This window comes from Panthera onca, chromosome C2 (assembly GCF_046562875.1).
Source record: "Panthera onca isolate mPanOnc1 chromosome C2, mPanOnc1 haplotype 2, whole genome shotgun sequence".
NCBI lineage: Eukaryota > Metazoa > Chordata > Mammalia > Carnivora > Felidae > Panthera > Panthera onca.
In genome coordinates, this window is record NC_138347.1 from 2,029,014 (window position 1) to 2,046,873 (window position 17,860).

General features: G+C 58.3%; 2 protein-coding genes and 1 pseudogene across 2 annotated transcripts in view; all 3 read left to right on the forward strand.

Annotated features, from left to right (window-relative positions):
• Window positions 1-17,860, forward strand: part of TSPEAR (thrombospondin type laminin G domain and EAR repeats) — a 155,809-nt gene that overhangs the window by 118,361 nt on the left and 19,588 nt on the right. Inside the window, exons 3-8 of the mRNA XM_060641014.3 lie at window positions 8,892-9,130; window positions 11,022-11,112; window positions 12,510-12,666; window positions 14,028-14,159; window positions 14,854-15,080; window positions 16,531-16,717. Coding sequence (XP_060496997.3) covers window positions 8,892-9,130; window positions 11,022-11,112; window positions 12,510-12,666; window positions 14,028-14,159; window positions 14,854-15,080; window positions 16,531-16,717 — 1,033 coding nt within the window. The remainder of the gene's footprint in view (window positions 1-8,891; window positions 9,131-11,021; window positions 11,113-12,509; window positions 12,667-14,027; window positions 14,160-14,853; window positions 15,081-16,530; window positions 16,718-17,860) is intronic.
• Window positions 4,653-5,973, forward strand: LOC132676732 (uncharacterized). The gene is made up of 2 exons (XM_081796540.1): window positions 4,653-4,880; window positions 5,031-5,973. Exons 1-2 carry the CDS (start codon window positions 4,653-4,655, stop codon window positions 5,865-5,867), a joined length of 1,065 nt encoding a protein of 354 aa, XP_081652666.1. The 3' UTR covers window positions 5,868-5,973.
• Window positions 6,837-8,875, forward strand: LOC145715743 (uncharacterized; annotated as a pseudogene).

Consider the following 17,860-nt stretch of genomic DNA (forward strand, 5'->3'; position numbering starts at 1 on the left):
GCAGTCCTGTGGTGAATAGAGGCAGTGAAAGTGGGCATCTCTGTCTGTCCTGATCTTACAGGAAAAGCTCTCAGTCTTTCACTGTTGAGTATGATGTTTCTTGTGGGATTTTCACATATATATTTTATTTTGTTGAGGTAGTTCCTTCTACTCCTAATTTGTTGAGTGTTTTATCATGAGAGGGTGTTGAACTTTTTCAAATGCTTTTTCCACATCAATTGAGATGACCATGTACTTTTTTCTTTCTTCTGGTAATGTTGGCTATTATATTGACTGGTTTTCATATGTGGAACCACCCTTAAATTCGAGAAATAGGTCCTCCTTGGTTGTGGTGCATAATTCCTTTACTCTGCTGCTGAATTCAATTTGCTAGTGTTTTATGGAAGATTTTTGCATCAATGTTCATAAGGGATATTGTTTTGTAGTTTTCTGTTCCTGTAGTGTCTTTGCCTGGCTTTGTTGTCACAGGATTATAAATCTCATAAGATGAGTTGGGGAGTGTTCCCTCCTGTTTAACTTTTTTAAAGTTTATAGTGAACTAGGAACGATTGAATAAACTCTGAACCTGATATAAGGCATCTATGAAAAACTTACAGCCAACATCATACTTAATTGTAAAAGACTGAATGCTTTCTGCTAAAGATCAGGAAGAAGATACAGATGTCCTCTCTCACTGTTCCTGTTCAACATCACGCTGAAGCCTTACCTGTGCAACAAGCAAGGAAAAGAAATAAAACGCATGCATATTGAAAATGAAGAAATGCAGTTGTCTCCATTCCCAGAGGACATGATCATCCACATAGAAAACCCCCAAGAATAAACAAAAAAACTCCTAGAAATATAAGAGAGTTTGGCAAAGTTGAAGTATGTAAGCCTAAAATAATAAAAATTAATTCATTTATTTTTTTTATTAAAAATATTTTTTGACGTTTATTTATTTTTGAGAGAAAGAGACAGAGCACAAACAGGGGAGTTTCAGAGAGAGAGGAAGATACAGAATCTGAAGCAGGCTCCAGGCTCTGAGCTGTCAGCACAGACCCCGACGTGGGGCTGAACTCACAAACTGCGAGATCATGACCTGAGCCAAAGTTGGATGCTTAATTGACTGAGACACCAGGTGCCACCAAGTTAATTCATTTCTTTTTTTTTTAATTTTTTAAAATGTTTTGCTTATTTTTGAGAGAGAGAGACAGAGTGTGAGCAGGGGAGGGGCAGACAGAGAGGGAGACACAGAATCCGAAGGAGCCGGATACGGGGCTGGAACTCACAAACGACAAGATCACGACCTGAGCTGAAGTCAGATGCTCAACCGACTGAGCCACCCAGGAGCCCCAATTCATTTGTAGATAATAGCAATAAAGAATTGAAACTGAAAATTTTTGTTTAAAAGTTTGATTTACAACAGAATGAAAAATGAAAGCTTAGGTATAAATCTCACAGAATGTGTGCATGAGAATGATAAAAAATACTGATGGGAGTAATTTAACAAGACGTAAATAAACGGAGAGCTCGACTATGTTCTAGGTTACGGTCGAGTAATTGTCGTGACGTCACATACCTCCAGACTGATCCACAGATTCAAGGCAATCCCAGCAAGAGATTTTTGTCAATCTGAACAAGCTAATTCTAAAATTATTTGGAAAGGCAAAGAAGCTCCACTACCCAAACCATGTGAATATGATGAACAGAGTTGGTGGAGCTCACCACCTGATTCCAGATCTGCTTTAAAACTATAGTAATCAAGACAATGTGATGTCGGCAAAGGGACAGAAGCGTGCAGATTAATGAAACAGGATAGACACACACACCCACACGAAAACAGGCAACTGATTTCTGACACATCAGTGACACAGTGTGTTTGGAACATCTAGATGTCCATATGCAAAAAAAAAAAAAAAGTGAATCTTGACCCATACCTTACGCTTAGTGTAAAAACGTAATCAAAATTGATCCTGGGCCTAAATGTAAAATGTGAACGTTTTAAACTTGCAGAAGAAAACACAGGAGAACATTGTGACCGTGTGTTGGGCGGAGTTCTTAGGTTTAATACCAAAGGCATGGTCTGAAAAAGACGAAAATTGATAAATTGGACTTTACCCGTATTAACTCTGCTCCTCAAAAAAGCTGGTAAGAGATACACAACATACAGATCCGTGTCCATCGGTGATCAGTAGGGCTTCTGGTCAACAGCAGGCAAGAAACAGTTAAGGTCTTGGGGAGTCAAAGTTATACACAAATGTTTGACGGTAACTCCCGTGTTAGCCGGGGCTCCACCGTATGCATCCGCAGTGCATAAAGGACTCTCAAAATTCAATGTCAAGAAAACCTACAAAGGGGAGGGGCCTGAGCCCTTGCAGAAATACCAAAAAGACGCATGGATGGCAAATAAACACGTGAAACGATGCTCGACGCCGTTCGTCATCAGGGCAATGCAGAGGCAAATACAGGAAGATAGCCCTGCTCACAGATTAGAATGGCTACTGTTTAACAGAAAGCCAGCAGCCTCAAGTGCTGGCAATGATACACGGCCACTAGGGCTCTCCGTGCTGTTGGGGGGGGAGGGTACGCAAAAAGGCACAGCCACTGTGCAAAACAGTTTGGCTGCTATTTATTTATTTATTTAGAGAGCATGTGCACAAGCAGGGGAGGGGCCGAGAGAGAGGGAGGGAGAGAAACCCAAGCAGGCTCGGTGCTATCAGCACAGGGTCCGATGCAGGGCTTGGAGCCACGAACTGTGGGATCATGACCTGAGCCGAGATCGAGAGATGCGTAACCACCCAGGCGCCCTGTAGTTTGGTGGTTTCTTATCACGTTAAACAGGCTCTTGCCCTGTGACCCAGCGACGCCACTCCTAGGTGCTTACCCTGGAGAAATAAAAACTCGCTGCATTGCAAAAACCTGCACACGATGTTTGTGGCAGCCTGTTCATAACCCTCAAAAGCAGGAAGCAATGAAAATGTCCTTCACCCGGAGCGCCTGGGTGGCTCAGTCGGTTAAGCGGCCGACTTCAGCTCCGGTCATGATCTCGCGGTCCGTGAGTTCGAGCCCCGTGTCGGGCTCTGTGCTGACAGCTCAGAGCCTGGAGCCTGTTTCAGATTCTGTGTCTCCCTCTCTCTGACCCTCCCCTGTTCATGCTCTGTCTCTCCCTGTCTCAAAAATAAATAAAACGTTAAAAAAAAATTTTTTTTTTAAAAGAAGAAAAAAAAAAAAAGAAAATGTCCTTCACCCGTCGACAGAATAATCAAGTTGTGGTACGTCCATACAGTGGAGTCCACTCAGCAGTAAAGAGAAGAGAACTGTCAGTTCACGACATGCATGAAGCCCAGTGCATTCTGCTAAATGAAAGAAGCCAGACCCGGAAGGCTGCATACTGTATGCATAGGACATTCTAGAAAAGACACAACTGTAGTGACTGAGACTCAGTGGTGGCAGGGGTTTGGGATGGGGAACACAAGGGGCTTCTGCATGGTGCCGCCACAGAACGAGTGAAACGTAGAGGGACACGGGGTGGGACAGTGAACAGTTGCTCTATAGATTCTGTAAGGCCAAGCGGCCAAAATTCTTCCCCCTGAGGACGTCGAGGACTGCAATCTGCTCTTTGCTGAATTTTTTTTGTTTGTTTTTGCTCTTGATTATTTGTTACGTTCTGCTTCTCTTTGTTTCTGCACCGAGTTTTGCTGGCCCACGGAGTCCCGTCTGCGTTCATAGACGGTGTGGGAGTAGCAGGTTCTCGGAGCAGCCGCGAACCTTCCCGTCCCGTGCACCAGAGGGCTCAGTGCTGCCGCATAATCGATCCCATCTCCCTCCAGCTTTGCAGATGTGGTTCCAGGTCTTTACGCGTCTCGGTTCGCTGAGTTGCTTCCAATCCCTTCCGATCTCTCTGGAAGCTTCCAGGATGCTTCTTTAGGTTTGGTGTAAGACAGCTCACCGGTGTGTCCCAGCGTGCAGCATTCTCTGTGTATCTCATCCCACGTTTGGTCAGATTCCACCTCCGAAGACCACATCTCCCTCTGCTCTGAGAAATGTTGCCTTTTGTCGATCGGTCTTCCTGGAAAGCTTCTCTGATGAACGTTGGATGCTGTGCACATCGTCCGTTTCTCTTAGGTTTTGCACAGTCCATCTCTGTCGTTCTGCGCTGAGACACTCTGTCCCCTTCCCATTCACTCCTGACTGCCTGGCCTCCACTCAGCACTCGGTGTGCGGACGTCCTGCAGCCAATGGGCAGACCTGTCCCGGCGTTCCGGTCCTTCTGCTCGCTGAGACCCGGGGATGCACGGTGCTCACCTGGACCGCTGCAAGCCCCCGGGCATCAGGGCGCACACTGGGCAGTGAGCAGGCTGCATGCCCGCAGGGCTCCAGGACTCTAGTGTTTTCCTGTGGTGTTTGCTTAGAGAACCAAAACTAGTCAGGGGCCAACCCAGTCCTTAACCATGACAGGCATTTTCCAAGCAGCAAACTCTTTAGTGTAAATAAACCAGAAGTAATAAACACTCTCAGGACTCAGTCAAAACACCAACAAGGAAAGGGAAGTCTTGGTGACAACACACAGCTGGGAGGTATAAAAGCCGACAGACAGCTGGAACTCCTCACACACTCACACACACACTCACACACTCACACACACTCCCTCCTGCAGCCCCACCGCCCCCGCCATGGCCGCGTCCACCCTGTCCGTCTGCTCTAGCGACCTGAGCTATGGCAGCCGCGTCTGCCTGCCCGGGGCCTCGGACTCCTGCCCCGACTCCTCCTGGCAGGAGGACGACTGCCCAGAGAGCTGCTGCGAGCCCCCGTGCCGCGCCCCGGCCCCCTGCCTGACCCTCCTGTGCGGCCCCTCCTCCCCCTGCCAGGGAGACTGCTGCACCCCTGCGTGCTGCAAGCCCGTCTGCTGCACCCCTGCGTGCTGCAAGCCCGTCTGCTGCACCCCTGTCTGCTGTGAGGACTCCCCCTGCACAACCTCTTCATGCTGCCAGCCGTCCTGCTGCACCTCCTCCCCCTGCCAGGGAGACTGCTGCACCCCTGCGTGCTGCAAGCCCGTCTGCTGCACCCCTGTCTGCTGCAAGCCCGTGTGCTGCACCCCTGTGTGCTGCAAGCCCGTCTGCTGCACCCCTGCGTGCTGCAAGCCCGTCTGCTGCACCCCTGTCTGCTGTGAGGACTCCCCCTGCACAACCTCTTCATGCTGCCAGCCGTCCTGCTGCACCTCCTCCCCCTGCCAGGGAGACTGCTGCACCCCTGCGTGCTGCAAGCCCGTCTGCTGCACCCCTGCGTGCTGCAAGCCCGTGTGCTGCACCCCTGTCTGCTGCAAGCCCGTCTGCTGCACCCCTGTGTGCTGCAAGCCCGTCTGCTGCACCCCTGTGTGCTGCAAGCCCGTCTGCTGCACCCCTGTCTGCTGTGAAGACTCCCCCTGCACAACCTCTTCATGCTGCCAGCCGTCCTGCTGCACCTCCTCCCCCTGCCAGGAAGACTGCTGCACCCCTGTGTGCTGCAAGCCCGTCTGCTGCACCCCTGTCTGCTGCAAGCCCGTGTGCTGCACGCCTGTGTGCTGTGAGGACTCCCCCTGCTCAGCCCCCTCCTGCTGCCAGCCCAGCCCCTGCTGCAGACCCTCCTCCTGCATGTCCCTGCTCTGCCGCCCCGTGTGCAGGCCCACCTGCTGCACCCCTGTCTGCTGCAAGCCCGTCTGCTGCACCCCTGTCTGCTGCAAGCCTGTCTGCTGCACCCCCGTGTGCTGCGAGGACTCCCCCTGCTCAGCCCCCTCCTGCTGCCAGCCCAGCCCCTGCTGCAGACCCTCCTCCAGTGTATCCCTGCTCTGCCGCCCCGTGTGCCCCCGCCCTGCCTGCTGCGGCCCCGCCTCAGGCCAGTCCTGCTGCTGATGGGCACGTGCCCCCAGGGCCAGCCGGGCTCAGGTCCCACCTGGTGACTCTGGTCCTCCTGGCCACCCATCAGGCCTGACCTTGACCTCCTGCCTCCCAGGAACGCTGACCCCGCAGCTTCCTGGGGCTTCTGCTCCCAGGAGGCACCTGCACCTGTCCTGGGTCACCGGTCCTTCTTGCCCCCTTTCTCTGCTTGGGTCACTTGGCTTTGACTCCTAACCTGTCAGCACCTGTTCAGGAAGCCCAATAAACTCACTTCACCGGCCGATTTGTTTCCTTTCATCTGACCCTCATGGGGGTGCAGAGACCCCAGGGTTTTGCCCAGACACGGTCTCCTCCAGCCACGAACATTTCTAGGAAGGAGGGACTGAGGAGTCCCAGAGGCGGGGCCTACCTCGTGTGGGCAGGGCCACGGGTGGGGCTCACGCCCTGGCCCAGGAAGCTCCGCGCTGCTGGGCCCAGTGCCCAAAGGCAGAACAGGGGGATGTGGGGATTCGGTCCCAGCAGGTGCCATAGCTGCGAGGTCAGTGCTCCTTCCCGGCCACCTGCCCACGTCCCAACCGTCACCATGTGAGGATTCTGTCCTGAGTTAGTGGGTTTGGCTTCCACGCCTCACCCCCACTCCCTACCCTGTGGAAGGTAAGTGCAGGCTGGGCATCCCACCGTGGAAACTAACGGGGCCACGTGTGGCCCTCAGCACACAGGCCGCATAACCCAGGCCACGCCAAGTGTATTTTACTGGCTTAGGTGTTAAGTTTAAATACGAGGGCCACGGAGGCTTTAATTTCTTCAGCGGAACGGTTGCACGGGTTTGGTCCCAGTGCCCCTGGCCGAGGTTCGCTGCAGAAACCACAGTGCACAGTTTCCCCCGGCCCTGGCGCCCGGCTGGTCACTTTCATGCCGTGGCCCCTTTCCCTGTGTTAGGCTGGGAAGCAATAGACCCTAAACCGCAACGACGGATAATCCAGGATGCGTCGTACGACGTGCGGCTGGCCTTACTGGTGTTTCCGGGTCACCGTCTTGCTGGCGGAGGCTCGTGGAGGTTTAGTGGTGTTGAGATGGACGTGACAGAAAGCGTTCCGTGTCCATTTCAGCGCAGCCATCCCGCCGTCCTTGTCCAGACTTTTCCGTCTTCCCCGACCGGCCCCCTTCCCCGCCTCCCCGGCCCTGGCGCCCCCGTTCCAGGCTCCGCCCCTGAACGTGACCGCACTAGGTCTCTCACAGAAGTGGGCCGCGCGGTATTTGTCCCTGGTGATGGCCTACTTCACTCGGCGTGACGTCCCCCGGTTCGTGCGTGTGGACGCTGAAGCCTCTTTGTAAGGCTGAGTAACGTTCCGCTGTATGGCTAGAGCGCATCTCACCGCCGCGGCTCCCGCACTTACCTTTGCGCACGTGGGTGCCTCTCTCGGGGACCCTGCTGTCAGTCCTGTCGGGCGTCGGAGGTGGGCTTGCGGGGTCACGTAACAGTCCTACAGTAACTTTTCCGGGGACCGCGGGCTGTGTTCCAGAACAGCTATACCGTTTGGCAATCCCACCACCGGGGCGGACGGCTTCCGGTCTCTCCACATCCTCACCCGCACTAGTTTCTGGTTTTCTGATAGCGGCCACCCTGACAGGTTGGAGCAGGGATTTGGTGGATCACAGACCTTGGTCGCTGCAGTAGGCCCTGCCCTGTGAGCCCCGTCCTCCCACCACACCTCCCCTGCCTATCCTCCCTCACCCATCCTGCCTCCCCTTGCCCCGCCCTCCCCTGCCCGTCCCCCCCCCTCCTCCCCCACCTGTCAATGCCTCCCCTGCCCTGCCCTCCCCTGCCCCGCCCTCCCCTGTCCCACCCTCCCCTGTTCCCCTCCCCTGCCCAGCCCTCCCCTGCTCTTCCCTCTCCTGCCCCGCCCTGCCCTGTCTCACCTCCCCTGCCCCACCCTCTCCTGCCCCGCCCTCCCTTGTCCCCCCTCCCCTGCTCCACCCTCCCCTGTCTCCCCCATCCCAGCCCTGCCCTCACCTGTCCTCCCTCCCCTGCTCCACCCTCCCCTGCCCCGCCCTCCCCTGTCCCCCCTTCACCTGTCCCCCCTCCCCTGCTCCACCCTCCCCTGCCCCGCCCACTCCTGTCCCACCCTCCCCTGCCCCCCTCCCCTGCCCCCCTCCCCTGCCCTGCTCTCCCCTGCGTCACCCTCTCCTGTCCCACCCTCTCCTGCCCCTCCCTCCCTTGTCCCCCCTCCCCTGCTCCACCCTCTCCTGCTCCACCCTCCCCTGCCCCGCCCTCCCTGCCCCGCCCTCCCCTGTCCCACCCTCTCCTGTCCCACCCTCTCCTGCCCCTCCCTCCCTTGTCCCCCCTCCCCTGCTCCACCCTCTCCTGCTCCACCCTCCCCTGCCCCGCCCTCCCCTGTCCCACCCTCACCTGTCCCCCCTCCCCTGCTCCACCCTCCCCTGTCCCCCCTCCCCTGCCCCGCCCTCCCTGCCCCGCCCTCCCCTGTCCCACCCTCACCTGTCCCCCCTCCCCTGCCCCACCCTCCCCTGCCCTGCTCTCCCCTGCGTCACCCTCTCCTGTCCCACCCTCTCCTGCCCCTCCCTCCCTTGTCCCCCCTCCCCTGCTCCACCCTCCCCTGTCCCCCCTCCCCTGCCCCGCCCTCCCTGCCCCGCCCTCCCCTGTCCCACCCTCACTTGTCCACCCTCCCCTGTCCCCCCTCCCCTGCCCCGCCCTCCCTGCCCCGCCCTCTCCTGTCCCACCCTCTCCTGCTCCACCTTCACCTGTCCCCCCTCCCCTGCATCCACCCCCTGACCCACCCTCACCTGTCCCCCTCCCCTATCCCACCCTCTCCTGCCCCACCCTCACCTGCCCCGCCCTCCTCCCCTGAGCCCTCCCCCACCCTCACCTGCCCTGCCCTCCCCTGCCCCCACCCCCTGCCCCGCCCTCACCTGTTCCTCCCTCCCCTGCCCCCACCCCCTGCCCTGCCCCTCCCTCACCTGTCCTTCCCTCCCCTGCCCCGCCCTCACCTGCCCCGCCCCCTGCCCCGCCCCCTCTTGCAGAAGAATGAATACCTGTTCACCGTGGTGACGGAGGAGTCTGACGGGCTGTTGCTGGGTCTGCGGTACTCGCCCACCAGGCTGCACTTCCTGTTCCTCAGCCAGGACGCGGCGGGGGCCTGGCAAACCCGCGTGACCTTCCGCAGTCCCGCTCTGATGGACAACCAATGGCACACGCTGGTCTTGGCCGTGTCCGAAGGATCCTTTTCCCTCACCGCGGACTGCGGCGTCCCCGCGGACATGTAGGTAGGGGGGCGTCCGGGGAGGGCCGGGTGCTGCCGGACACGGCGGGTCCAGGGCCGCGGGGCGGGCCGGCTGGCCGGGTGCTGCGGGCACCGTGCGCCCTGGGCTCGGGCCCGTGGGCGAACAATCTTTAGGGACCATCCCCTGAAGCGGGAGCGCAGGGTCATCAGCAGGGTCGCCCACCAAACCCGTCCTCCAGAGCAGCCGCAGTGGGTGGGGGCGAGTGCAGGTGCCCAGGCCAGGTAGGTTGGACTTGGGTGGCGGGGGGGGGGGGGGGGGGGGGGGGGGGGGCTGTGCCTTGCAGAGCGGGGTCACCATCAGGAAACACGCAGAGGAAGGTCACAGAGAACTCAGGCACCAGAGCCAAACTGAACCTGCAGCCCGACTGGAGCCCAGCTCCTGCTTTGTGATTTTCAACACATGGTTTGGCCTAAGACCCGGTTTGCCCGTCGGGACGAGTGAATAGTCACTCTAACTCCAAATAAACACGCAGAGTCGCCCTTCTGGCAGCTTCGGCACAGCCCCAGGCACCAGCAGCCTGAGTTCCATCCCTGCCCTCGCCGTCGCCTGGTCACTAGGCTGGACCAGGGAGCATCGGTCCCCATAGTCCCACCGGCTCGTGACGACCATCCTGGCTCAGTGGGGCTGGTGACTCTCTTAAATCACACATTTTCTGGTTTACATTAAAATCTATCATTATTCCAGATACTACTTTCAGAGGTAGAATCTTACTTTGCTCTGTTACTATGAAGCTTATTCCATAATAAAAAGATTCTTTGCCATTCGGACACTTTGTTTAAATCCGTCTCTGCTCCCAAGCGCATCAGGGCCTTTACCAGGGTGATGATGGTGGGCACCCAGCAGTGGGAGCAGCTCTGTGATGCGGAGGGGGAGGGGGCCAAGGAAGGGGAGGGAAGGAGCCGCGGCTACAGCCAGTGGTGGCCAAGGAGGACTCCGGGGCCTGGGGGCCGGGCGTCACAGGCCTCGTGGGCACCACGGAGGGCACACTGTGATCAGAGCACGGTGGATTCTGGGACGGCGCTCAGAAAGTGGCCTCACCACGGCCAGCTGCAGCCCGATGCAGGCCTGGAGGGAGCAGGTTCTTACAGGGGGAGATGCCTGGCTCATCCACCCCAGAGGCTCCAGTCAGGCCCTCCCCTCCAGCAGGCACCCACCTTCCCCCCACCCTCGGGGTGCAGGGTCCACTTCCGCGTCAAGACCCAGCTCTGGCCACATCTGCCGACGCCTCCCAGGCCACCAGCGAGGACCCCTCCCGCCCGGACACCATCCGTTTCCCCATAGGCGTGGTGGAGGGTGGGCAGGCTGGGGACCCAGTACCGCTGGAGGCCACTAGAGTTTCCAGAGAGATGGGAGAACCCCTGAACGGACACCTCTGTGGCCACACTTTTGCAGAAGACTCCTGTCCTGGGGAAAAGAGCGCTCCTCAAATTCACGTCCACCAGAACCCTGCAATGCAAACTTGCTTGGAGACAGAGTCGTTGCAGGTGTAGTCAAGTTAAGTTGAGGTCATGACTGCAGTCGGGCGGGTCCTGATCCAGAGCCTGGTGTCCTTACAAGAAGAGGAGAGGCACAGACAAGGCCACGTGAAGACAGGCAGAGGGGGTGATGTAGCTACAGGCCAGGGAATACCAGAAAGCCCAGAGCTGGATGAGCCTCCAGAGGGAGCGGGACCCTGCAACGCCCTGACGTCAGACTCCCGGCCTCCAGAACTGTGGGTAATCTGCCACCTAAGCCCCCAGTATGTGGTGTTCATTACAGCCACCCTGGGAAACTGATACCCCCGTGCACTGCTTCCCCTGTCCTTTTCTGCATAAACGGGCTGTGACGCTGCTCTCCCATGGCCCTAAAGCCACCCTCAAATGTTTTCAGAATGGCTGATGTGCCCTTCCCGGCCACCCTCTCGGTGCGAGGAGCCCGATTCTTCATCGGCAGCCGGAAGAGGACCAAAGGCCTGTTCACGGTAAGCACGGGAGGGGCTGCCTGTCTGGCCTCCCAACGGCAGTGCTCACAGAGGGGCCGTCACTACAGGCCCCGTGTGCTCACACTCTGATCCGACAGATCGGCGTGTGCCACACGGGAGCAGGGAGTCCTGGGGTACATGGGGCTCCACACTCGCGAGGCACAATTTGCCACAGGGCCTTTTCACTCACGGTTCCCTCTTCCTGGCACAGTCATCCCCACTGTCACCACAGATCACACCCTGTACCCTCAGGACCCCACCCCATGTCATCCTCCTTGGAGACCTTCCCCTACCACTTGGAGAAGATGAGGCTTGCACCCAACCCCTTCTCCTGGTTGTCTTTCCTCCATAGCCCTCACCACTCTCAGACCAGCTGTGTGTTTGCTCACTGGCTGTCTCTCCCATAGAGTGCAGGTGAGGGACCCCGTTCCATACTGTGTCCAGTTTCTAGACCCATGCGTGATATATAATAGGTGCTTGGTGAATATTTGTGGATGGCATGTTTGGATGGATGGATGGACAGATGGATAACTGTATGGGTGGTGGGCGGACATATGGATGGAAGGATCAGTGACGGACGGATAGGTGGGTGAACATAAGGCTGAGTGACAGATGGGTAGATAGATGGATGAGTGATTGATGGACATATGGGTGAATGGATGGGTGGATGGGGGATGGATAGATGGATGGATGGGTGGATGGGGGGATGGATGGATGGATGGATGGATGGATAGGTGGATGGATGGGTGGATGGATGGGTGGATAGATGGATAGATGGATGGATGGGTGGATGGATGGATGGATGGATGGATGGATGGATGGGTGGATGGATGGGTGGATAGATGGATGGATGGGTGGATGGGGGATGGATGGATGGGTGATGGATGGACATATGGGTGAATGGATGGGTGAATGGATGGATGGGTGGATGGGTGGATGAGTGATGGATGGAGATATGGGTGATAGATGAGTGGATGGATGGGTGGATGGATGGATGGATGGATGGACAGATGGGTGATGGATGGACATATGGGTGAATGGATGGGGGATGGATGGATGGGTGGGGGGATGGGGGGATGGATGGATGGGTGATGGATGGACAGACAGATGGACAGATGGATGGATGAACAATGCAGCCCAGTCACTCTAGGCTGGTTCACAGGAAAAACCCCTTCCGTGGCTGTTACCTTAGAACAGTGTAGAATTATCCACCATTGCACCAGTGCTCCCCACACTCCCAACCTATTAGCAGACTCTTCTCACCTGGCTCTTGAGGTGGCCAGACCCTCAGTCCTCATTCTCACCCCTCCACCAGGGTCTGGCCAGGCTGAGCCCAGGGGTGGGTCCAAGCAGTCTCTAGCGACGATGTTCTGAGCATGCTCTCCGTCTCTCTGCAGGGCCTGGTGAGGCAGCTGGTCTTACTGCCTGGCTCGGATGCCACCCCAAGGCTCTGTCCCTGCAGGAGTCCCGAGCTGGCTGTGCTGTCCGTCCCCCCAGTCCTGCAGGGCCCCCCGGGGAAGCCAGAAGATAATGAGGTGCTAAAATATCCCTATGGTTAGTAGGTCAAAGCCACCCACTCCCCCTCACTTATGGCAGACCCTGAGAGCCTTGTCACTTGGTAACAGAGAAAGGAAGGTGACTATTAAGTTGACAAAGGGACTGGCTTGATGCAGATGGGCAGGGGTCCCACCCAATGGCCACCAGAGAGCCTGGTTCTACCTGGGCCCCCAGTGCTGTTCCCTGACCTCGTCTTCCTTCTCTTGAGCCTCTGACTTCCATCTGCTGCCTGTTTTGTCCCCAGAGCAGTATTTGGGGTCTTTACCCCCATCCCTCTCTGATAGACATCTAAGCCTCAGCCCCCACCCCAGCGGGGACCCCAAACTGTGAGAGGCACATTCCAATCGTCCGTGACCCCCCAGCCCAGAGGGTCCCCAGCATTTAGCCCGTGCTTGCGTCTCCTGGGGCTGAAGTCACCATGCTGCGTATGTAAGCCACACACCCCGCCCCGGCGAAGCCGGATTCCCGCCCCCACTGCAGCCCCCACCACTCAGCGAGGCGGGAGAGACAGCCCCAGCCCCTCCTGAGCCTCACGGTCATGCCTCACCAGTCAGGGGATGCCCCTCAAGCACATCCGCCTTTACACTCCCTCCCGGGATGGGGTTTCCAAACTCCCAGAAGCACCAGCTGTAGCTTTTTCTATCGTGCTGGAGAGAGCTTTAATAGTCTATAAACTGATGCAGTTTGTTGTCATGCTATGTTGAATAATTTTGTAGGAACGGTACAACTTTGAATGATTTTTATAGTGAAAGAAGAGACACAGAGGAAAATAATTTCCCTGCACAGTGGAATTTTCATATGCTACACGGGAATTTTGCACGTGTCCCGTCATCTCAGAATAGGCGGGAGGCAGGACTGCCCCCCTGGGCCTCTGCTGGGCGCTACGTCAGGTCGAGGTGCCCCAGGTCACAGTCGAGGTGCGGGTGTCGGCTTGGCGGCGACAACGATGTCGCTGTGAACCCGCCACGCGGCATCATTGAGACGTGCGGGCCTGGCTCGAAATGAGGTGTAACCACCAGCAGCGATGGGGTCAAACGCCGCGGAATTAGGCAAAACTCAAGCTTAGATAAACTGACGTCAGGGAGAGAGGTCTGAGCGGCGAGCAGGGCAGTGGGTGTGCGATCACCAAGGCTTTTCCAAGGGGAGGAGGGCCGCCCTCTGGAGTGGGCGGTGAGGCTGGCAGGAAGCCGGACAGCGTGCATCCCGCCCCACGGACACCCGGGGGGGAGCAGGCCACGATGGAGACCCCTGTGTCCTCATGGTCCCCACAGGCAGAGGCAAAGGTGGGACCGCCTGGGTCAGGGGTCCTCCTCCAGGGAGCATGCTCTCTGGACACTCCCCTTCCTTGTTCCCCCCAGAAACCGACCTGAAGGTGACTCTGGGGTCCCGGCCTCCGTGCACCAAAATGGAGGATGCCCAGTTCTGGTTTGATGCCAGCCGGAAGGGGCTGTTCCTGTGTGTGGACAGCCAGTGGGTCTCCGTGTTAGCAGGTGAGGAGGGCGGCGCGCCTCCTGGGGCTCTGGGGACTCGGGAGTTCTTCTTGGAGCCAGCGCGACTTGGGAATAGGGAGGACCCCCCCAGACAGCAGGCTGCATATTCAACCTGGAGACGCGTGTCCTCCTGGGCGGGGCACGAGGGGGGCAGGGCTCGCCACCCCTCCCCTCGTGCATGTCCAGTCCCCGTCGAGGGGACACCCTCCTCGTGCCGTGTCTGCCCCTGTCACACATGCTGGGGATGACACCAGGAGCCTGGATGCATGCTGTTCCCCTGGGACCTTTTGGCAGAGCCTTCCGCGTGGGGACAGGGGGGTCGAGGTCGCCCAGGGCGCTCTGGACAGTCACCCACGGGAAATGGGAGCTGGCTGCAGCCGCCGCCCTCGGCCGCTGACCCCGCTGCTCATGGGCACAGCTTTGTGTAGGAGCAGCGGGTGTGGGAAATGTCTAATGAGGACGCGACACGTCAGTTCCGTCCCCTCAGCGTCCCTGGGCGCCGCATAGACCCTAAAACCCGCACAGCCTCCCCTGATGGCCTCTCCGTGAGGGTGAAATGCCCCCAGGTAAACCGCCCTGGCAGTCGCTGATGCTGTGGGGCCACGGCTCGGGGCCCTGGGGTCACACTCCCAAGCCGGCCTGTCGGCTTCCATGCGGGGAGGCATTAAGCGGGTCTCCACGTTTCTACCGCCAGCCAAGGAGAAACTGGACTACGTGGAAGAACATCAAAGCCTGTTCACCGACTCGGAGACGCTGGGCATCGAGGTCTTTGCCATCCCCGAGGCCGGGCTCTTCGTGGCAGCCGCCAACCGCAAAGCCACATCCGCCATCTACAAGTGGACCGATGGGAAGTTCGCCTCCTACCAGAACATTCCCACGCACCAGGCACAGTCCTGGAGACACTTCACCATTGGGAAGAAGGCAAGTCTGCGTTCGGCGACTTTCTCAATCCCTCTTATCTTGGAGAAACCCGGAGTCCAAAGGTTGGGACCCCTTCCGTAGGAAATACGGGAAGAGTATTCCTCGTGGTTTCAAAGTCTTACTTGGGTTCTGAGGGGCTTTCGAGATCAGACACTTGGTGGGGTCTCTAAGCCCAAAGTGTGACGTGCCTTGGGCTTCCTACAAAATAAAGAGAAGACCTTTCCTAAGATGCTGTCAAGTCCGTGTAGACCCATTGTGACTAAATCGAGAGCTTGTTGGCTCACTTGATGAGCTGGTCAACAGCATAGAAAGCATCTCAGGATGTGGACGACCACAGTCCTGTCTCCTTGACTCACTCCAGGTCCCGAGGACATGCGGTGTCCAAACGGAGAGGGACAGGCCCTTAGGTGAGGGTGTGAGACCCTCACGGACAGCCCCCTCCCAGCCGGGGCTGGATGGACCAGAGGGCATGATGGGGGGGGGTGGTCTGAGCCGCACCCCCAGGACGATGCACTCTCTCCCCGGCCCCGACACCCTCTGCTGCAGTGTCAGTGGCCGAGGGCCTCCCCCCACGACCCCGTGCCCGTCCTCCAAAGCGCTCACTCGCCAACACGAGTGTGCCCTGTGCGGCCCTGCCCTCACTAGGTGCACCCTGACGAGGAAACAGCCAGCAGGTCAGACAGACCTCTAGGCCACCGCCCACCATGGCCCGGCCGTGCTCCCAGTCCAGCATGGCGGATGAGTGACTGGCGCTCCGGCCTTTTGGTTGACGACATTTTCATTATAAAAAATGCAAACTTCTTTTTTTATTTTAGAGAGAGTGCGAGAGCACGAGCAGGGAGGGGCAGAGAGAAAGAGAGAGATATAGAGAGCGAGGGAGAGAGAGAGAATCCCAAACAGGCAACACACTGTCAGCTCAGAACCCAGTGCGGGGCTCGATCCCCCAACCGTGAGATCATGGCCTGAGCCGAAATCAAAAGTCAGTCGCTTAACCAACTGAGCCACCCATGGGCCCCTAAGAAACGTTAACTTCACGTCAAGAAATATTAGGAAATTCAGAAAAACATTTCACCGAAGCAGGTGCCGGGCTCACTGAGCGCACGCTCGCTTCCGGGCTCAGCGGACACACCCCACACGCCGAGCCGGCTTGCCTCCTGGTCCCGTCCCACGTTGGGCACTTGCGTGTCCTACTCAGCTACGTGACAACATGTGCGTCTGTGCGGGAGGAGGACGTGATCGTGTGTTTCTGCTCGTCCGGGTGATGAGCGCGGTTCTGTGCACAGAGCCGTTCCTGATTTTGGAGACAAAAATGCAGACAACAGACTGATGAACGTGACTGACAGATCCGGAGAGACAGTGGCCATCGGACAGAGACGCAGGTGCTCAGAAGATCAGCCCCAGGCCCCTCGCACAGGTGACAGGAACCAAGTGTCCCGGTCCTGTCTTTCAGATCTTCCTGGCTGTGGCTAATTTTGAACCGAATGAAAAGGGCCAGGAGTTCTCTGTCATTTACAAATGGAGCCAGAGGAAGCTGAGGTTCACACCGTACCAGAGGGTCCCCACCCACAGCGCCCGGGACTGGGAAGCCTTCGAGATGGCCGGGGAGCACTTCCTGGCCGTGGCCAACCACAGGGAAGGTAGGCTGTGGCCTCCCACCTGGAAGGGAGCCACGGGGCGGGGAGCTGACTCACCCGAACCCTCACCTCATGACCACGTTATAATAAGCCACACCCAGCCTGATTCTTCGGGCTTGGCCATCTGACAGTGACGTCTGAGGGCGAACACACCTGAGCACCCTGTCAGCGTCCGGGCAGGCGGACAGGCAGGCACAGTCCGTGCGGGTGCCTGCCCTTGGGAGAGCGGTTACGGAAACGCGGGCCGCCCGGCTACACAGACTGCCGCATTCAAAACTGACCACCCGACTGACTAACCAACCAAGTGACTAACTTTCCCGGAGGAGGTGACTGAGACAGGTGTGAAGGCAAGCTGTTCGCCCGGCATGCCCGTGTCCCCTGGAGGGACGTCGGCGTGGACTCCGGCTGGCAGAACAGACTCGCTGGAAGGATGGGGGGGGGGGGGGGCTTGTTTGCCCCAGAACATGCCTTCTGCACACAGACCCTGTGACACAGCAGGTGCGGTGGGGGGGACAGGCCTGGCAGAGGCCGGGAAGCCTGGTTTCTGGGTCGGTGACAGCCTGAGTGACCGCAGCAGGCCCTTCCTGGGTGTGTAACTCTCGAGGGCAGGGTTCAGGGCAGCTCTGCCCACAACCTGTGGGGGAGGAGCCCTGCCTCCCGGCTCATGGGCAGGGGGACCCCAGGGCCCGCTCCCCAGTGCTCCCCAGGGAAATGAGTGTTCCGGGAGAGGCTGGCCCAGCCAGGGGGGCTCCTGGGAGCATGTTGTGGGGAGGGGCCTTCCGGACAGAGGGTCAGGAAGTGCAAAGGCCTGACCTGTGAGGGACAGTGAGAGCAGGGGGCTCTCAGAGGGAGACAGCAGGGGGCAGTGTGAGCAGTGAGGCTAGGGAAGGGTTGGGGCCCCGTCTCCAAGACCGAGGGCCGCGGGGCAACAGGTCTGGAGCCCTCAAAGGCGGGGACCCAGGGAGGGCCTTCCTCTGGGCGCAGGGGCAGGGAGTGCGGGGTGAGCAGGGAAGGTGCCCAGCGGCCAGAGGCCTCGGTGCACAGGACAGACCCCTCCCTCCGGCCTGGGGCAGGTCCAGGGCGGGCCAGGGCTCCGCCACGGCCGCCGTGAGGCCTCGGAAGTCCGCCTCCCCCCTGCCCCCCGCT

What these genes read in the sequence shown, in the direction of transcription:
- LOC132676732 (XM_081796540.1), top strand. Translation starts at nt 4,653, where the DNA reads ATGGCCGCGTCCACCCTGTCCGTCTGCTCTAGCGACCTGAGCTATGGC. An exon ending in CCCCTGCGTGCTGCAAGCCC is followed by an intron (nt 4,881 to 5,030) that starts GTCTGCTGCACC and finishes GCGTGCTGCAAG; the next exon opens with CCCGTCTGCTGCACCCCTGT.